The sequence below is a fragment of the Odontesthes bonariensis genome, chromosome 19 (assembly GCF_027942865.1).
Source record: "Odontesthes bonariensis isolate fOdoBon6 chromosome 19, fOdoBon6.hap1, whole genome shotgun sequence".
NCBI classification, from domain to species: Eukaryota; Metazoa; Chordata; class Actinopteri; order Atheriniformes; family Atherinopsidae; genus Odontesthes; species Odontesthes bonariensis.
Genome location: NC_134524.1, coordinates 1,513,150 through 1,532,303, shown reverse-complemented (window position 1 = coordinate 1,532,303; position 19,154 = coordinate 1,513,150). Strand labels below are relative to the sequence as shown.

The window sequence follows — 19,154 nt, the reverse complement described above, 5'->3', positions numbered from 1 at the left end:
GATCAACAGGCAAACAACAGGTGATCAACAGGTGATCAACAGGCAAACAACACGCGATCAACAGGCGATCAACAGGCAAACAACAGGTGATCAACAGGCAAACAACACGCGATCAACAGGCGATCAACAGGCAAACAACAGGTGATCAACAGGCAAACAACACGCGATCAACAGGCAAACAACAGGTGATCAACAGGTGATCAACAGGTGATCAACAAGTGATCAACAGGCGATCAACATGCGATCAACAGGCAAACAACACGCGATCAACAGGCAAACAACAGGTGATCAACAGGTGATCAACAGGTGATCAACAGGTGATCAACAGGCAAACAACACGCGATCAACAGGCGATCAACAGGCGATCAACAGGCGATCAACAGGCAAACAACACGCGATCAACAGGCAAACAACACGCGATCAACAGGCAAACAACAGGTGATCAACAGGTGATCAACAGGTGATCAACAAGTGATCAACAGGCGATCAACATGCGATCAACAGGCGATAAACAGGCGATCAACAGTTTGATAAAGATAAAAATGAGAAATACTCAGAGATGCTGAGTTGATGAAACATGATGGAAGCATCAGGTCATAGAAATCTGTCCAGCGACACTGAGCTTCTACACAGTGGCTGTGTTCGAAACCGCCTACTACTCCTACTACTCCTACTACTCCTACTAACTTTAACTTTTTAAAGTTCCCGGATGCATACTAGATTCTCTGAAATGTTGGGTATGCATCATGAGGTTACTACTCATACTCAAACTACCCAAGATGCAACGTAACGTGACGTCGCCGATCGTCATTTCCTGTCAAAACGGCAGTTTCAAGCTAGCTACAACGAGGGTAGGTTCACTTCCTGTTTTCAAAACAAAAGCACCAATTGTATCGTAATGGCTTTCCCTATTATAAAAGACAACGGGTATTTTATTTTGGTGAAAATAACCAGAAGTGCGTTAGCTCACTGCGGCTAGCTTTAGTAGCGCCGAATTCGTGGGAACAAAATTGTAAACAGCCGGTATTTTGTCAGGTTTTCAACACGTTGGGGATCTAAACGACTACTTTCTCTCCTGAAAATGTTTCAAATGTTGCTAAAGTTTACAGAGTTTAGAGCTTAAGGGAAATCAGCTTCAGGCCGGCTGATTTCGGCTCGGGCAGGAGCGAAATGCATTGTGGGTAAACGCTCTGCATACTGTCTGATCGATGAGTATGCAGTATGCAGTATGTAGTATGCATTATGTAGTATGCAGTATGCATTATGTAGTATGCAGTAGGCGGTTTCGAACACAGCCTGGAAACATGAGATGATGAGGGGCAGAAAGGATGCAGGATAGCAGAGAAGAAGAAGTGAGCATCATGTGACCTCTCTGTCCGCAGAGTGCACGGATGCAGAGTTCCGCTGTAACACCGGCCGCTGCCTGCCGCCCGTTCTGGTCTGCGATGGTTACGACGACTGCGGAGACCTGAGCGACGAGCTCAGCTGTGGTGAGGCCGCACGTGCACGCACATATGCACATGCACAAATGTCATGCATGCACACACACACACTGGAAAAAATGCCCCTCCAAAAATAAGTTAAAAAAAACAACAAATAAAAGACGTTTTTGCTTGAAATAATCAAAATAAATCTGCCAATGGAACTAGTCAAAATCGGCTTGTCCAGATTTCTTGAAATAAGATGTGATATCTGGGACTTTTGAGTTAAAAGTGATCTTGAAATTAGCTTAAAAACCTCTTCAAATGTCAAAAAAAGCTTGTTTCATGTGAAATATGACTCAAAACAATTTGTTTTCAAGACTTTTCATTTAACAAGATATTCCAGATGTATTGTCTTCAAACAAGTCCCTATATCTGGCTGAAATAGAACTTGTTAGGCAGTTGTGTCTCATATTAAGTGTAATGAGATATTTGGACTAGAAACGAGACAAATATACTTGGTAAGACTTTGATTTTTTCCAGTACACACATGCACACGCACACATCCACACACATGCACACACATGCACTTCTTTCTGTGAAAACACAGATTTCTGAAACATTTCCCTGAGCTGCTGGAAGGACCTCTGCTGGTAACTATGATGCGTAACTATGGCAACGGGAAAGTTGCTAACCTGTCGGAGCAGCTAACTGAGCTTTCCAAAAGCCCAAGAAATGCCTTGGATATAAGACCCCGAATCAGCATGATTTGAAGAGGAGACGTCTAGGATGCAGAACAGGAACAAAATGGAGACAAAGGAGGAGGAAGTTCAGTGGCGGCTCCTCCATAGGGCCGATTTGTGCATAACCATGTTTGATAATTGGTTATGCTTTTCTAAGTCATATTTTCCAAAACTTCAATAAACACTTGACTTGGATTTATATGCTGTCATTTTAATTACATTCTTTAGAATGAAAATTGAATTAATCTTATCATTAAGAGCTTATGTGTTTACTTATTTCATAGAATCCTGGAACAATATGAGGAAAATAAATAAATAATGGTTAAGGTGTAATATTAACTGATTGGCAAATTAATAACTGGCAAATGTTTTGCTTTGAAGGTTTCACAATGTAACTTCCCGTTTGACACTTTTAACCAGTTCAATGTTGCCATCTGGTGGACAAAAGAGATATTGCCTAAAATTGATATCTGATATCTGAATTTATAGGCACAAACAAGTTAGGGAAATGGTCTTGCTACCTAGACAAATATACCTCAGTCCTATGGACTTTTATGGTACTTATGGACATAACGGGGGGAAATTGCACTACCTAAAAAAAAAAATGTCAGGAGCCGCCACTGAGGAAGTTTAAACCATTCCTTCCCCTGATCATCATGGGAAATGTGAGTTCTCTGGTGGGTAAAATGGACGAGCTTGGAGCCCTGATGAGGACACAGCAGGAATATCAGGCAGAGACCTGGCTGCAGGAACAGCTCTAACAGCTCTCTGCTCAGCTTTAAGACTACCTGGGCAGACAGAGACCGCAGACAGAGCAATAACAGGAAAGGAGGAGGATCACAGATCATATATCACACCCGTTTGTCCTTTGACTTGATGTATTTCTTGTGTTTCTCAGCGTGTGATCAGGCCCGGGAGCACCGCTGTGGCGACGGTCGCTGCGTATCCAGAGACTGGCTGTGTGACGGCGACCACGACTGTCTGGACAAGAGCGACGAGCTGAACTGCTGTGAGTTACCGTGGTTACCCAGCTCAGCTGTTTGGACCCATGACTTTGAAGTCTGTCTGGGCAAGATTTCCTGTGAGCTCACAAGCTGTCGAGTTTTTGTTGTCGTGATAAATGTGCAGATAAATCTTTGTTTTAGGAGGATAAAGGAGTGTGTGGGGAGATAAATCTTTGTTTTAGGAGGATAAAGGAGTGTGTGGGGAAATAAATCTTTGTTTTAGGAGGATAAAGGAGTGTGTGGGCAGATAAATCTTTGTTTTAGGAGGATAAAGGAGTGTGTGGGCAGATAAATCTTTGTTTTAGGAGGATAAAGGAGTGTGTGGGGAGATAAATCTTTGTTTTAGGAGGATAAAGGAGTGTGTGGGCAGATAAATCTTTGTTTTAGGAGGATAAAGGAGTGTGTGGGCAGATAAATAACCTCACAAAACAGGGCGCAGTGGAACAACAGCCGCGTGGCGTGGAGTCGGAGACCAACAGTTTGTTTAAAGCTCCACTCCACAATCAATCAATCAATCAAACTTTATTTATATAGCCCTTTACAGCAGGATAAAAACAACAATACATAAAACAAAACATAAAACACGATTCAGAAATGGTAAAAGTGCTGCAGGGCATTAAAAGCCTTCCACAAGTGCAATAAAATGAATTGAATAAAATTTGTATGAAATTAAGATCATTAAAAAAGAGCGGATAGAATGGATGCATAGTGGCCCCAATCAGAGTTCGAACGCCAGTCTAAAAAGGTCTTAAAGGGGAACTCCGGGGCATTTGAAGCGCATTTCCATTGCTAGAGGTTGTCAAATAGCTACTGACGGTAGGACACAGACCGGTGCAAATCGGCGCTCCCTGTGAAGCGATTGCGCTGTTTGCGCAGCCTGTCATGCGAGGCTAATACGTGGTGGCTAAGGGGCAAGAGCTAAACCTTCCACGTAAAACAACAACTTGCACACTGCAGAAACGTCACACCACTTTATAAACCATCCGACAATAAAGTCACAAGCCTTACCATCAAAACCATATGCATGGTTCTCACATTACTGGCATGGGGACGTTACAAAACAACTTTATAAACAGCATGTCACTTACCTCTTGTCGGTAGGCGCGCGCATGTGAAAGCCCAAAAGAGTCAATGGACGATAATCCCATTTACAAAGCAATTATCTTCTCTAGAAAAACTGCGTTCAAGTATTTAAAATATTACAACAATATTACTGGGCATGTACCGTTCAGACATGTGAGGAGCTGCCGAGGGGCCAAAGCTGGAACCAAGCCCAAGTGTTTAGTCAGAGCTGAGGCGCAGATCACATTCAGACTTTTATTTTTGACTTTAAAAGCTAAAAACCAACACAGAAAGTATTTAAAACTAGCTGTGCAGCTGTGACTTAAAAAGCTAAAAACCAACACAGAAAGTATTTAAAACTAGCTGTGCAGCTGTGACTTAAAAAGCTAAAAACCAACACAGAAAGTATTTAAAACTAGCTGTGCAGCTGTGACTTTAAAAGCTAAAAACCAACACAGAAAGTCTTTAAAAAGCTAAAAACCAACACAGAAAGTCTTTAAAACTAGCCGATAGCTGCGCAGCTGTGACTTTAAAAGCTAAAAACCAACACAGAAAGTCTTTCAAACTAGCCGATAGCTGCGCAGCTGTGACTTTAAAAGCTAAAAACCAACACAGAAAGTCTTTAAAAAGCTAAAAACCAACACAGAAAGTCTTTAAAACTAGCCGATAGCTGCGCAGCTGTGACTTTAAAAGCTAAAAACCAACACAGAAAGTCTTTAAAACTAGCCGATAGTTGCGCAGCTGTGACTTAAAAAGCTAAAAACCAACACAGAAAGTATTTAAAACTAGCTGAGCTGAGCAGCTGTGACTTTAAAAGCTAAAAACCAACACAGAAAGTATTTAAAACTAGCTGTGCAGCTGTGACTTTAAAAGCTAAAAACCAACACAGAAAGTCTTTAAAAAGCTAAAAACCAACACAGAAAGTCTTTAAAACTAGCCGATAGCTGCGCAGCTGTGACTTTAAAAGCTAAAAACCAACACAGAAAGTCTTTAAAAAGCTAAAAACCAACACAGAAAGTCTTTAAAAAGCTAAAAACCAACACAGAAAGTCTTTAAAAAGCTAAAAACCAACACAGAAAGTCTTTAAAACTAGCCGATAGTTGCGCAGCTGTGACTTTAAAAGCTAAAAACCAACACAGAAAGTCTTTAAAACTAGCCGATAGCTGCGCAGCTGTGACTTTAAAAGCTAAAAACCAACACAGAAAGTCTTTAAAACTAGCCGATAGCTGCGCAGCTGTGACTTTAAAAGCTAAAAACCAACACAGAAAGTCTTTAAAAAGCTAAAAACCAACACAGAAAGTCTTTAAAAAGCTAAAAACCAACACAGAAAGTCTTTAAAAAGCTAAAAACCAACACAGAAAGTCTTTAAAACTAGCCGATAGTTGCGCAGCTGTGACTTTAAAAGCTAAAAACAACAACAGTGAAGAGCTGTGTGTGTGTGTGTGTGTGTGTGTGTGTGTGTGCGTGCGCACCTCTTAGTCTCAGTGTGTAGTAACCCTCGAGGGCGGAGTCAAACCCCCCAGGTGTCGCCCTGCCTCCCATCACCACGGCCCCCGTCTGCTCCTCCCTGTGGGTGTGGTTGTAACGTATTGGCAAAGTTTCCATGGCAACAGGTGGGAAGGTCGGGGGGAGGAGCGCGGTGGTGAAAGACGAGTCCTCATCCTCATCAACATCTTCATCTTCAGTGTTTTCCAGGAACTCCATGGAGGCTTCAAACAGAATCACTGCAGGCAGAAGGAGGAGGATACACAGCTGGATGTGGCCCCCAGGTGGCTGATGGGAGTTGTAGTCATATGATGGGTTCGCACCAAAGGGAGTCTCCGGCTGTGTTCAAAACTGCATACTACATACTTCCATACTGCATACTACATACTGCATACTGCATACTGCATACTGCATACTGCATACTACATACTGATCGATCAGACAGTATGCAGAGCGTTTACCCACAATTCATTTCGCTCCTGCCCGAGCCGAAATCAGCCGGCCTGAAGCTGATTTCCCTTAAGCTCTAAACTCTGTAAACTTTAGCAACATTTGAAACATTTTCAGGTGAGAAAGTAGTCGTTTAGATCCCCAACGTGTTGAAAACCTGACAAAATACCGGCTGTTTACAATTTTGTTCCCACGAATTCGGCGCTACTAAAGCTAGCCGCAGTGAGCTAACGCACTTCCGGTTATTCTCACAAAATAAAATACCCGTTGCCTTTTATCATAGGGAAAGCCATTACCATACAATTGGTGCTTTTGTTTTGAAAACAGGAAGTGAACCTACCCTCGTTGTAGCTAGCTTGAAACTGCGGTTTTGACAGGAAATGATGATCGGCGACGTCACGTTACGTTGCATCTTGGGTAGTTTGAGTACGAGTAGTAACCTCATGATGCATACCCAACATTTCAGAGAATCTAGTATGCATCCGGGAACTTAAAAAAGTTAAAGTTAGTAGGAGTAGTAGGCGGTTTCGAACACAGCCATGGTTACTGACATACTGTTCACTAACTACCTGGCTGACAAGATCAACACGTTAATTAACTAACTAACTAACTAACTAACTAACTTAGTATTGATCTGTCTCCACAGTGTCTCTGTCTGATCAATCGGGCTCTGTATTGATCTGTATCCACAGTGTCTCTGTCTGATCGATCGGGTTCTGTATTGACGGTGTTTAAGACGGCCGCAGAGTATCAGGTCTGTGCAGACGAGTGGAACCACGAGCTGAGCAAACTCACCTGCGACCAGCTGGGACTAGGGTAAGGTTAGTAACACACACACACACCTGTTTCCATGATTTCAGAGGACACTACGCTGTCCGACATCCCCTGGATGCTGAAGCCAATTTGAATGAGTTTTGTGACATTAGCCACATTTGGACAGAGCAGCTCTAAGTACGCAGTTCCAAGAACAGTCCACCTGAAATTCCGTTCTGATAGCTGCCCTTCCCCAGGGGAACTGTTTCAGTCTGCATTCGCAAATGAGTCGGGACCTGATAGGGACTGATAGGGACTGATCCGACGCAACGGTCTGCGACAGCGACGTGTTACTTTAGCCGTTTAGCGCCACATTCAACAACAAAACAAAACAAAACAAAACCCGGTAAAAGTAAGGAGAGAGGTAGTTTTTAAAAATGGCCACAAGAAGCAGAAATCTGACAAGGGGCAGAGCTACAAAACACCTCCGTCAGATGTGTTCCTATGGAACCCAGAACAGACCCAGCTGAGGAGAAGGAGCTGAAATGGTTCCAGGAACTGAGGGCAGTGGTCCCTAGTTCCCGAGGGCCGTGGTCCCGAGTTCCCGAGGGCCGCGGTCCCTAGTTCCCGAGGGTCGTGGTCCCGAGTTCCCGAGGATCGTGGTCCTTAGTTCCCGAGGGTCGTGGTCCCTAGTTCCCGAGGGCCGTGGTCCCGAGTTCCCGAGGGCCGTGGTCCCTAGTTCCCGAGGATCGAGGACCCTAGTTCCCGAGGGCCGTGGTCCCTAGTTCCCGAGGATCGTGGTCCCTAGTTCCCGAGGGCCGTGGTCCCTAGTTCCCGAGGCCCGTGGTCCCTAGTTCCCAAGGGCCGTGGTACCTAGTTCCGAATGAGGGAAAAAACGGCCCCGTTCCTGAAAAGGTTCTAGGAACTGCAGAAGGTTCCTACAGTGGGAAAGCGCCTAACATGAGAAGGTGGTCCTCACAGCACGGATGTATAAACAGAGCAGAAAACATTAACATTAAATGTTATCAGTTCTCCAGGATATTTAATGAGTTACTCCCAGAGCACGAGTCAGGATGAGTAACCTGCCTGCAACTTTGACAGAGTAACTATAGTTTGAGTTCCTCTGCAGGGTTCCCTCTTCTGTTTCCATGATACCGGACCAGCCCGGAGTCCCAGGCTGTCGCCGTTGGTTACACGTCCACCCAGAGTGGAACCTGAGGAACAGTTCTGCCCTGCAGGCCCGACTGGAGAAGAGAAGGTAACCGTTAGGGCCGCATGGGAACCACCTGGTGGTGAACACTGTCAAACAAACTGATGGGCTTCAGATGGGCTTCAGATGGGTTTCAGATGGGCTTCAGAGGGGCTTCAGAGGGGCTTCAGATGGGCTTCAGATGGGCTTCAGAGGGGCTTCAGATGGGCTTCAGAGGGGCTTCAGTATCTGACATCTGATGGCATAGATAAAAGGATAAAAACTGTGTGCCCCTATCCTGCCGATATCATGAATATTGGGGGCTTGTCCGGGATACGTATCCAGGTCTCAGTGCAGCCAGATCACATCTGGTGTCAGATGTAAGGAAGACCAACCAGAGCATCATAAAGCTGTGGATTTAACTCAGAAGGTATCTGTAGCTGTGATGTGTTTCTAATTGTGTCTGTCTGTCCCGCAGTCACGCATGTCATTCCAGACGGAGAGTTTCAGTCCTGTGTGCCAGAGAAGGTGAACCTCTGATTCTTTTACCTGCTCTTAAATTCAAAGAAAATTATGTCAAAGATCCACATCCCATCTTAAAGCTGACTGTTATTCTCTGCTGTTCACCATCAGAGTGCGGTCTGCGTCCGGCGGTGGGCGTCCACCCCCACAGGAAGAAGCGGATCCTGGGGGGTCGGGTGTCCCGGCGGGGGGTGTGGCCTGCGTCCTCATCGCCCGGAGATGGGCCCTGACTGTCGCTCACTGCTTCGAGGGGTAAGACGGGTGAATGGCTCGGTCCGTTTGGTGAACGGTTCGGTCTGTTCGGTCCGTTTAGTGAATGGTTCGGTCCGTTTAGTGGGTTAGCTAGCTGCATTTGGGTTTGGGGTTGGGTTAGCTAGCTGCATTTGGGTTTGGGGTTGGGTTAGCTAGCTGCCTTTGGGCTTGGGGTTGGGTTAGCTAGCTGCATTTGGGCTTGGGGTTGGGTTAGCTAGCTGCATTTGGGTTTGGGGTTGGGTTAGCTAGCTGCATTTGGGCTTGGGGTTGGGTTAGCTAGCTGCATTTGGGCTTGGGGTTGGGTCAGCAGCTGCATTTGGGCTTGGGGTTGGGTTAGCTAGCTGCATTTGGGCTTGGGGTTGGGTTAGTAACGCCGTTATACTTAAACACCATTACTCCCATCACTGAATGTAATGTGATGTAATTTAATGTAATGTAATGTGATGTAATGAACCAGGAGGGAGAGCGCGGAGCTGTGGAAGGTGGTGCTGGGCCTGACTAACCTGGACCATCCCAGCGCTCACAGCCAGAGCCGGGCCGTGCGCTCCATCATCGTTCACCCACGCTACAACCGGGCGGTGGTGGACTACGACATCAGCGTGGTGCAGCTGGATTCTGAGGTCGGACCGCGCAGACGCACGGCATTGATCACCGGCAGCGGTTTGCAGGATGTTGATGAGTTGTGTTTTCATCTGCAGGTGGAGGAGACGGCCTTCGTCAAACCGGTGTGCCTGCCTCAGCCCGGCCAGCTGCCATCACCAGACTCCTACTGCTACATCACCGGCTGGGGTCACATGGGCAACAGGAGTGAGCTCACACACATCCACACACTCATTTGCACCAGACTGGGCGGGTTCAGGGGCAGTTTGGTGGTTTTTAAGTGAATCATAGTTAGCTAAGCAGCCGTTAGCTAAGCAGATGTTAGCTAAGCAGCCGTTAGCCAAGCAGACGTTAGCTAAGCAGCTGCGGCGGCACTGTAACACCATTCAAAGGATATCTGTTGGAACAGGGAAACACGAGTTAATGACCACAATAATGTCACATATACATAAAGAGAGTAAAGTGAGGAAAGGTGTGACAGATGAGCCCCACCCCCCCAGCAGGCTGGGCCTATAGCAGCTTAACTATGGGATGTTTCAGGATCACCTGAGCCATCCCTAACTATAAGCTTTATCAAAAAGGAAAGTTTTAAGCCTGGTCTTAAAAGTGGAAAGGGTGTCTGCTTCCCGGACATTTACTGGCAGCTTATTCCACAATAGAGGGGCCTGATAACTGAAGGCTCTGCCTCCCATTCTACTTTTAGAAACTCTGGGAACCTCAAGTAAACCTGCAGTTTGGGAACGAAGTGCTCTGTTAGGAAAATATCTTGCAATGAGATCTTTAAGATATGATGGAGCTCGGTCAGTAAGAGCTTTATATGTAAGGAGAAGAATCTTAAATTCTATTCTGAATATAACAGGGAGCCAATGAAGAGAAGCTAAAACTAGAGAAATATGATCTCTCCTGTTAGTTCTCGTCAAAACTCTGGCTGCAGCATTTTGGATCAGCTGAAGGCTTTTCAGATAATATGTGGGACGGCCCAATAATAAAGAATTACAGTAGTCCAATCTTGAAGTAACAAATGCATGAATTAGTTTTTCTGCATCACTCTGAGACAAGATGTTCCTGATTTTAACAATATTACGAAGATGAAAGAAGGCAGTTCTAGAAACCTGTTTTAAATGCGAGTCAAATGATAAGTTCTGGTCAAAAATAACTCCAAGGTTCCTCACTGTAGAACTAGAAGCCAAGGAAATACCATCTAGAGTATCTATATAGCTAGACAATTTCTCCCTGAAGCGCTCAGGTCCAAAGATAACGACTTCAGTTTGTCTGAATTTAGAAGCAGACAGTTCTGAGTCATCCAGGTCTTTATGTCTTTAAGACATGCTTGTAGTCTGACCAACCTATTGGGTTCATCTGGTTTCATAGATAAGTACAGCTGAGTATCATCAGCATAGCAATGGAACTTTATGCCATGCTGTCTAATAATGTTACCTAATGGAAGCATGTATAAAGTGAAAAGAATCGGTCCAAGCACAGAACCCTGAGGAACTCCATGACTTACTCTGGTGTGTGAGGAAGATTCTTCATTTACAAGAACAAACTGAAATCTATCAGATAAATATGACTTAAACCAGCCTAATGCAGTTCCTTTAATCCCAATAACATGTTCAAGTCTGTGTAATAAGATACTGTGATCGACCGTATCTAATGCAGCACTGAGATCCAACAGGACAAGCACAGACACAAGTCCGCTATCAGAGGCTAAGAGGAGATCATTGGTAACTTTCAGCAGTGCAGTTTCTGTGCTATGATGCACTCTGAATCCTGACTGAAACTCTTCAAACAGATTATTTCTGTGTAAATGATCACAAAGCTGAGCTGCAACTATGTTTTCAAGAACTTTAGACATAAAAGGGAGATTGGATATAGGTCTATAATGAGCCAACACTTCTGAATCAAGAGTAGGTTTTTTAAGTAAAGGTTTAATTACAGCAACCTTAAAAGGCTGAGGTACATATCCTGTCAACAAAGACAGATTGATCAAATCCAATATGGAAGTGTCAATTAATGGGAAAACCTCCTTGAACAGTCTGGTTGGGATTGGGTCTAAAACACAAGTTGATGGTTTAGAAGAGACTATTGCTGTTGTTAGTTCAGAGAGATCAACTGGGCAGAAGCCGTCTAAATACAAATCAGGTTCTAAAGATACTTCTAAAGCTGCTGTACTTGATGATACATCACTGATAATAGTGGGAAGGACTCCATCAATCTTCTCTCTGATAGAAACAATTTTATTAATAAAGAAGCTCATGAAATCATCACTGCTGAGAGTTAAAGGAATAACTGGCTCAGCAGAGCTCGGACTCTTAGTCAGACTGGCTACAGCGCTGAAAAGAAACCTGGGATTATTCTTATTCTCTTCTATCAATGATGAATAATAAGCAGTTCTAGCTTTACGAAGGGCTTTCTTATACATTGTTAAACTATCTTTCCAGACTAACTGAGACTCTTCTAAATTAGAGGAACGCCACTGTCTCTCCAGCTTTCTTGCAGTCTGCTTTAAAGCACGCAGCTGTGAATTATACCAAGGAGCCAACCTCTTCTGACTGATTACCTTCCTTTTCAGAGGGGCAACATTGTCCAGTGCTGTACGCATTGAAACTATAGTGCTGTCAACAAGAGAGTCAAGTGCTGCTGGAGTAAAGTTTAGGTAGTCGTCCTCTGTCATATCTGCACATGGCAGTGAAGAAAAGGATGATGGAATTAATTCTTTAAATCTGGTTACAGCATCCTCTGATAGACACCTTCTATATGTAAATTTCTTCTCAGAAACTGTATAGTCAAGTAATGTAAACTCAAAGGTTATCAGAAAATGGTCAGATAAGACAGAGGGAACACTGTTAACTGTTCACTCTCAATGCCATAAGTCAGCACAAGATCAATGGTGTGATAAAGGCAGTGAGTCGGTCTGTGAACACTCTGAGAAAATCCAATAGAGTCCAATATAGAATTAAAGTTCATATTCAGGCTGTCATTTTCAACATCTACATGAATATTAAAGTCACCCACTACAATGACTTTATCTGTACTCAGCACTAACTGGGATAAAAACTCTGAGAATTCAGACAGAAACTCAGAATAAGGGCCAGGTGGACGACACACAACAACAAACACAAGAGGTTTCTGGGATTTCCACTTTGCGTGGGAAAAACTGAGAATCAGATATTCAAAAGAGCTCAAACTAATCTTGGGTCTGGGACTGATGAGTAACCCTGATCTGAAGATAGCTGCCACTCCTCCTCCTCTGCCTGTGGTTCCAGGAACGTGAACATTTAAACAGTCAGAGGGAGTTGATTCATTAATGCTAACATGATGCTAACATGATGCTAACATGATGCTAACATGATGCTAACATGATCCTCCTGCTGCAGCCAGGTTTCTGTAAGACTAAATATATCAATATGATGATCACAAATCAACTCATTCACTAACAGAGACTTGGAAAGGAGAGATCTGATATTCAGCAGACCACATTTAATAGTTTGATGTTTTTGTTCAGTTAAAGTTTTTGTTTTAATAATTTCTTTTTGCACAAGAGGATTTGCTCCTTTTGTGTATTGTTTCTGCTCTGCTGAACATTTCATGCAGCCTGCATTTAAAGCTGCTTGTTGTGAGTGTTTAACCAGCATAACATGAGCTCAGAGGTGACTCTGAACTTAATGTTTCTTCTTTAAGGCCCAATGAGCTCAGAGGTGACTCTGAACTTAATGTTTCTTCTTTAAGGCCCAATGAGCTCAGAGGTGACTCTGAACTTAATGTTTCTTCTTTAAGGCCCAATGAGCTCAGAGGTGACTCTGAACTTAATGTTTCTTCTTTAAGGCCCAATGAGCTCAGAGGTGACTCTGAACTTAAGGCCAGAGTCCACAAAGTGGTTTTCAATTCATTCAAAGTAATTTCCAAGCTTCGTTTCTGTGTCTCTCAACAGATGTTTTTACTTTATCCTCCGTTTATAATAACCCAGTCAGTCTGCTTTTTATTTAACATGTTTTTACACCAAACAAAGGACATTTGGCTTCATGTGTCTATGGGTGACATGTTCAGTCTGACAGATGTGACTTTAAAAACTTTCTGACAGTTTGTGTTGTAACGCTGACGTAAAGATGGAACTCTGTTTTTATTTGTGCGTAGTGCCGTTCAAGCTGCAGGAGGGGGAGGTCCGCATCATCTCGCTGGCTCAGTGTCAGTCCTACTTCGACATGAAGACCATCACTCCCAGGATGCTTTGCGCCGGCTACGAGGCTGGAACGGTGGACTCCTGCATGGTAACGTCTCAGCACCGTGTGAACTGCAGTCCACCATCCAATGGGCACGTTTGATGGTGTCCTCCATTAGAAACGACAAAGGAGGGTTCATTTGTTGGAAACCACTTTAAACCACTTTAAAGCAGCTTGGGATGCTCTCCCAACATGCCTCATGCATTATTTTTTTAACTTGGCCCATTTGGTAGAGAAAAACTAAAATGTAAAATAAAGTTTCAAATTGTGTTTATTGAAAGTGATTTTTAACATCAAGATTCTGTTTATTTTTTTATTTTTTGTCATTAAAGTTTTTATTTAATTATTCATACACACCTAAACAAAACATTCAAACTAGAAAACAAACACTGACACCAACATCAACAGACAGTCTATCCAGCTTATAGCCCTGTACACAAAGACCTCCTGCACATAGACTCTTTTGTTTTTGTTTACATTTACATTTACATTTACATTTTACATTTTGCATTGATCAGCACCATTTCTACAAATTTTCATTTTCCATGCGTACAAAAAAATATGTTCCCAGGCCCTCCTAACATGTTCCTCTTCATTGTTAACTCTAGCCAACATGCCTTCATATGATGCAACTTCTGACATCGTTTCCATCCACTTTTTAACATCTGGGGCGACTGTAGTCTTCCATACTCTGAGGATTGTTCGGGCAGCTGTGACCATTCCAACTTTTAAAATCTCTCTTTCATATTTAGATATAGTTAGGATTCCTGTTTGGTTTGGTCAAATTGTGTTTATTGAAAGTGATTTTTAATATCAAGATTTTTTTTGGGACTTGCCTGATTTTTTTCATAGTTCTACATAGGGCTGGGCGGTATGGCCTAAAATGTATACCCCGGTAAAATTTGAGCCACTGACGGTATACGGTATATATCGCGGTATGGTACTTTTGTACATAAATTACAACAGAACAGTTTCTCAGTGGTTACCATAGCACCAAATAAACACTTTCAATCAGGATGTTTGCAGCAATATTAAATTAAATGTATTGTGCAAAACAGAAAACACAGGAAATATAAAAAAATATATACGTTATATTTATATTTAAAAAATAAGAAAAGGTACATTTCTTCGAATAAACTCTGTGAGAGAAAAGCCGCTGCCTCTGGGATAACGGAACTTTCATAGGCGCCTTCCACTTATTCAACATGCTCAAATATGCGTCATGTTTCAGACGCCCCATTTGTGCATGTTAAGCTAACTGCTTGTTAATACGATAAGTGTTTAATTACTTTGCATGTCTTCCAAAAGAGAAAATAATCAGGATTTTGAGGATGTTACCGTTACACACCAGCTGAGACGCAGGGTAGCAAAACATTATGGGCGTGAAAACGAAACTTAGAAAATCGGCTCGGAGCATGCGCAAAACCACAAAGTAGCAAATCTCGACAAGTAGCAGAAATCGACAGAACACCGGCTTTGACTCGTTTCATATTCCGGAGCATGGTTAGCCCGCAGGTGGTAAAACAAATTACTCGTGTTACCTTGTCTTGCGATTACTGTCGCCCGGCATATCCAAGCGGATGTTCAAAACTTTGCATTACTGCCACCTACAGGACTCATGAGCTATTGCGGTATAAGGTATGGCAAAAAAATCTCTGCCGTTGGTGAAAAATACCGCATAAGGTATGATATCGTGCATACCGCCCACCCCTAGTTCTAATAGACTATAGAAAGGGTGGACCCCACAACTCAGTAAAGTCCTGTCGGTCCTGCAGTGGGAGGTTAACAGGGATGTGTGTGTGTGTGTGTGTGTGTGTGTGTGTGTGTGTGTGTGTGTGTGTGTGTGTGTGTGTGTGCACGTGCGCAGGGGGACAGCGGCGGCCCGCTGGTGTGCGAGCAGCCGGACGGCGGCCGCTGGACGCTGTTCGGCCTGACCTCCTGGGGCAGCGTGTGCTTCAGCAAAGTTCTGGGACCCGGAGTTTACAGCAACGTGACGCACTTCACGCCCTGGATCCAGCAGCAGATCTACGTCCACACGTACCTGACCGACTGACACGCCGCCCGCTCCCAGCGCTCCTTCATTCCAGGAGGCAGTGATGTCATCCACCGTCCCGCCACACCCTCAGCTCCTCTGTCTGTGCCTGTATCTGTGCTGAGAGCCGCCGCCGCCCGAGCGGCCGCATAAATATCAGCCTCCCAGGCGCTAAGCTAGCCGGTAGCCCGTAGAACTCCCAAAGGATGCGTTGATGTTAGATTCTTGTTGACCTATGACCTGTGGCGTTTAATCACCGCTCACTTCTTCATGTTCAGCCTCCTGTTTCAGGAGGAGGGGGCATCAGGGGGCATCAGGGGGGCTCTGAGCATGAAGAACTCAGTGGTGGTTACACCTTTATGGACTCACTTTGCCCCAATAATCAGTAACTCAGAGTAAAGTCGAACCTAACTTTGATGTTGTGGCCCTCACAGGAAGAGTTTGTGTCAGATGTAACACAGGAAGTCCTCCTGCGTTCTTCTTCTGCGGGTTTCCTGGAGACTTTCCTCATAATCAGCTGCTCCTCACTGCCCCTGTGATTCTGAGGCAGTTGTTTCCAGGGACTGGTGGTAAACTACAGACTAAAACACGTAATTCCCTTTAGCTCTGCTTTAAAGCCATAATGACTAACACTTAGAACACTTGGAACGCTTCGAACGCTTCGAACGCTTCGAACATTTCGAACGCTTAGAACGCTTAGAACCCTTCGAACATTTCGAGCACTTCGAACACTTCGAACGCTTCAAACGCTTCAAACGCTTCGAACGCTTAGCTTAGAACACTTAGCTTAGAACCCTTCGAACATTTCGAGCACTTCGAACATTTCGAGCACTTCGAGCACTTCGAGCACTTCGAGCACTTCGAGCACTTAGAACACTTCGAACACTTAGAACACTAATGGCACGAAGTGATACTCGGTTGTAATGGAAACACAACCAAACCGAGCCGTGCCGAGCTAGTGGAAATGCGCCATTAGAACACTTAGAACTCTTAGAGCACATGGAGCTCTTAGAGCACATAGAACACTTGGAACACTTAGAACTCTTAGCGAAGCTGCAGCGCTCCAAGTGTTCTGAGTGGAAACTCTCCAGGGAAGCCGTTGGAAACTCAAACAGAGCATTAAAACTCGTCCATAAGGTCAGCACTAAAGCTAAAACACTGCTAGCCGCGGCTAAACTGACCCTCCCAACACTCCACCTCCCACAATGCATCACTCAGTAGTGCCTGTACTTAAGATAGCAGTAAGACCTTGTTACCTGTACGATGTTGTGCTGTTCCCTGTGTGCGTGTCAGTGAGAAGTTGTTTGCTTTTATTAACCCTTCAGTTTACCCAGAAACAGTCCTGAAATTATGGACCCCCCCCCCCGCTCCAGTCTGTGTGTGATGTCACATGCACGGGCGGATCTAGAGGCGGGGCCAGAGGGGCCGAGGCCCCGCCTCTAATTTGATTGGCCCTTGAAGTGCCCCTGTCCTATCAATCACCTGGCGAGAAAAACAAGTGGAGAATTAAATTATCACTGCTGCAGTTCCACCCCCAAACTGTGGGTGGCAGTGCGCTGGTTGTGTCAATACAACTGAATAGAAGAAGAAAAGTACTAAATCTCAAATGGTGCACTTTACTTCAGTGTTCATGTTTTAGTGTGCATGGCATATTAATTACTTGAATTCGAGCTGGAAGCTTAAGAAGGTGACTTTGTTATTTGGTGAGTCAAATCTTCTTGTTTGTTGTTAAGTTTAGGTTTATATTAAATTAAACTCTGACTACATAAAACGGTTGGCTTCTAAACTTGTTATCCACTGCACTTGTGTCATAAGTTGCTATTTTGTTGGTAGGATAGCAATAGCTTTGACCTGCTTGTTCAACGCTTAACATTAAAGCTGCAGTCTGCAACTCTTTTTCAAGCATAATGCCTGGAACTGTCCGGGGATTCTGAAAGTCGTACATTAAACACCCCAATACAAAAAAAAAGAGTTCTCTAGGTCCCCTATATGTCCCGCTAGGTCCCTCCAAAGCCAGCAGGTTTGTTTACAAAATTGCAGACCGGACCGGTAAAAGGTAACCAATCAGGTTACGAGCTGGGCTCTGCTGCCTGTCAATCACCGATTGTGCACGCGCGATACAAGGTAGGCTCGTCCCCACGCTTATTTATCTGGACTATTGAACTTCATTACGGGCTAGTCTACTTACTGTGTCTTCCATGATCGCAAATGACAGGTGAGTTGATGAATGAGGAGTCGTGTAAGCGCATCTGGCGTGCACGTCTACGTGCACGAGTTCTCATGTGTTTTGATGGGGCGGGACAGGAAGTTTAATAACTTTTTATTTTTCGTTAAAAAATAAGCATTTCTTGCATTTTGCGACTACGGAGGTCACCGTTTTCAACTTCAAGCGTTCTGATAGATCATGTAAACTCTTAAAATGCCAAAAAGTAGGACTTTACGTATGACAACAACAAATCCTGCAGACTGCAGCTTTTAAGATATGTAATTTTGTGTTTTGTGTAATATTAAGATTTTGGCAGAGATAGCAGCAGACAGCATGAAAAGAAAGGGAATTGATCAGTTGTATACATGGTTTTTGCTACCTTGTTAGGACTAGCGACTATAAACAAACCTAAGAAGGAAAAGCTGCTATAAATATGTTTTGTTGTTGATGAAAGTACTAAAAGTGCAAAAACATTTGTTTACTGACAGGTTAGGGTTAGGGATTGTTTTGGTCAGGGCACAGTTCAGCATTCAATAATTTTGAATGCTAGTAAAATGCATTGGAGTCAATGGAAGGTGCTCACAAATATAGTAAGGTGTGTGTGTGTGTGTGTGTGTGTGTGTGTGTGTGTGTGTGTGTGTGTGTGTGTGTGTGTGTGTGTGTGCGTGTGTGTGTGTGTGTGTGTGTGTGTGTGGGAGGGAGGGAGAATGAGACTGAATATGTTGTTGTATATACAGTTAAAAGCTGTTACGTTTTATGTTTTGTGTGTTTTATGTGCCCTTAATGCACACTGAATTAAAAAAAAAAAAATGATTACAAACGTTACTGATTCATGATTTTTTTATTTCAGTTTCAAAAGGGATACTGAATTATTCCTTTTTGTTTTTGGATAGTAGACTAGAAGTAGATGTTCTTTACTGTCAGTATACTGTAGAAGAGTAAGTTTAAAAAAAATTGCAATATGTAGGTATGATGTATTACAGTATGCAATACACTAAACAAAATATCCAAATCAGGTTGGTAGCCTATTTACCATGAGGCTATGATTGGTAAATTAATTTAGTAAGACTATGATGTTTTCTCACCGCCTGCTGGATAATGTGTGTATTGCCCTGTCGCCAATTGATGTTTATTTAAGCAGCGTCATCACTGGATATCAGATGGTGGTGACACTGTTGGCCCCTGAAGGTTACATTTGGCCCCATGGTGGCCCCT

At 43.8% G+C, this 19,154-nt stretch overlaps 1 protein-coding gene across 1 annotated transcript; it reads left to right on the top strand.

Moving 5' to 3' along the window:
• Positions 1–8,066: 8,066 nt before the first annotated feature.
• Positions 8,067–16,385, top strand: LOC142369445 (atrial natriuretic peptide-converting enzyme-like). The gene is made up of 8 exons (XM_075451804.1): positions 8,067–8,176; positions 8,244–8,352; positions 8,586–8,635; positions 8,741–8,881; positions 9,339–9,501; positions 9,580–9,688; positions 13,616–13,749; positions 15,569–16,385. The coding sequence occupies exons 1-8, from the start codon at positions 8,067–8,069 to the stop codon at positions 15,752–15,754; spliced, it is 1,002 nt and encodes a 333-aa protein (XP_075307919.1). The 3' UTR covers positions 15,755–16,385.
• Positions 16,386–19,154: the final 2,769 nt, after the last annotated feature.

Bases quoted from the DNA above. Each gene is read 5' to 3' on its own strand.
- LOC142369445 (XM_075451804.1), top strand. From the start codon at position 8,067: ATGATACCGGACCAGCCCGGAGTCCCAGGCTGTCGCCGTTGGTTACAC. The intron at 8,882-9,338 runs GTAAGACGGGTG...GTAATGAACCAG, and splicing joins GTCGCTCACTGCTTCGAGGG to GAGGGAGAGCGCGGAGCTGT. The intron at 13,750-15,568 runs GTAACGTCTCAG...GCACGTGCGCAG, and splicing joins GAACGGTGGACTCCTGCATG to GGGGACAGCGGCGGCCCGCT.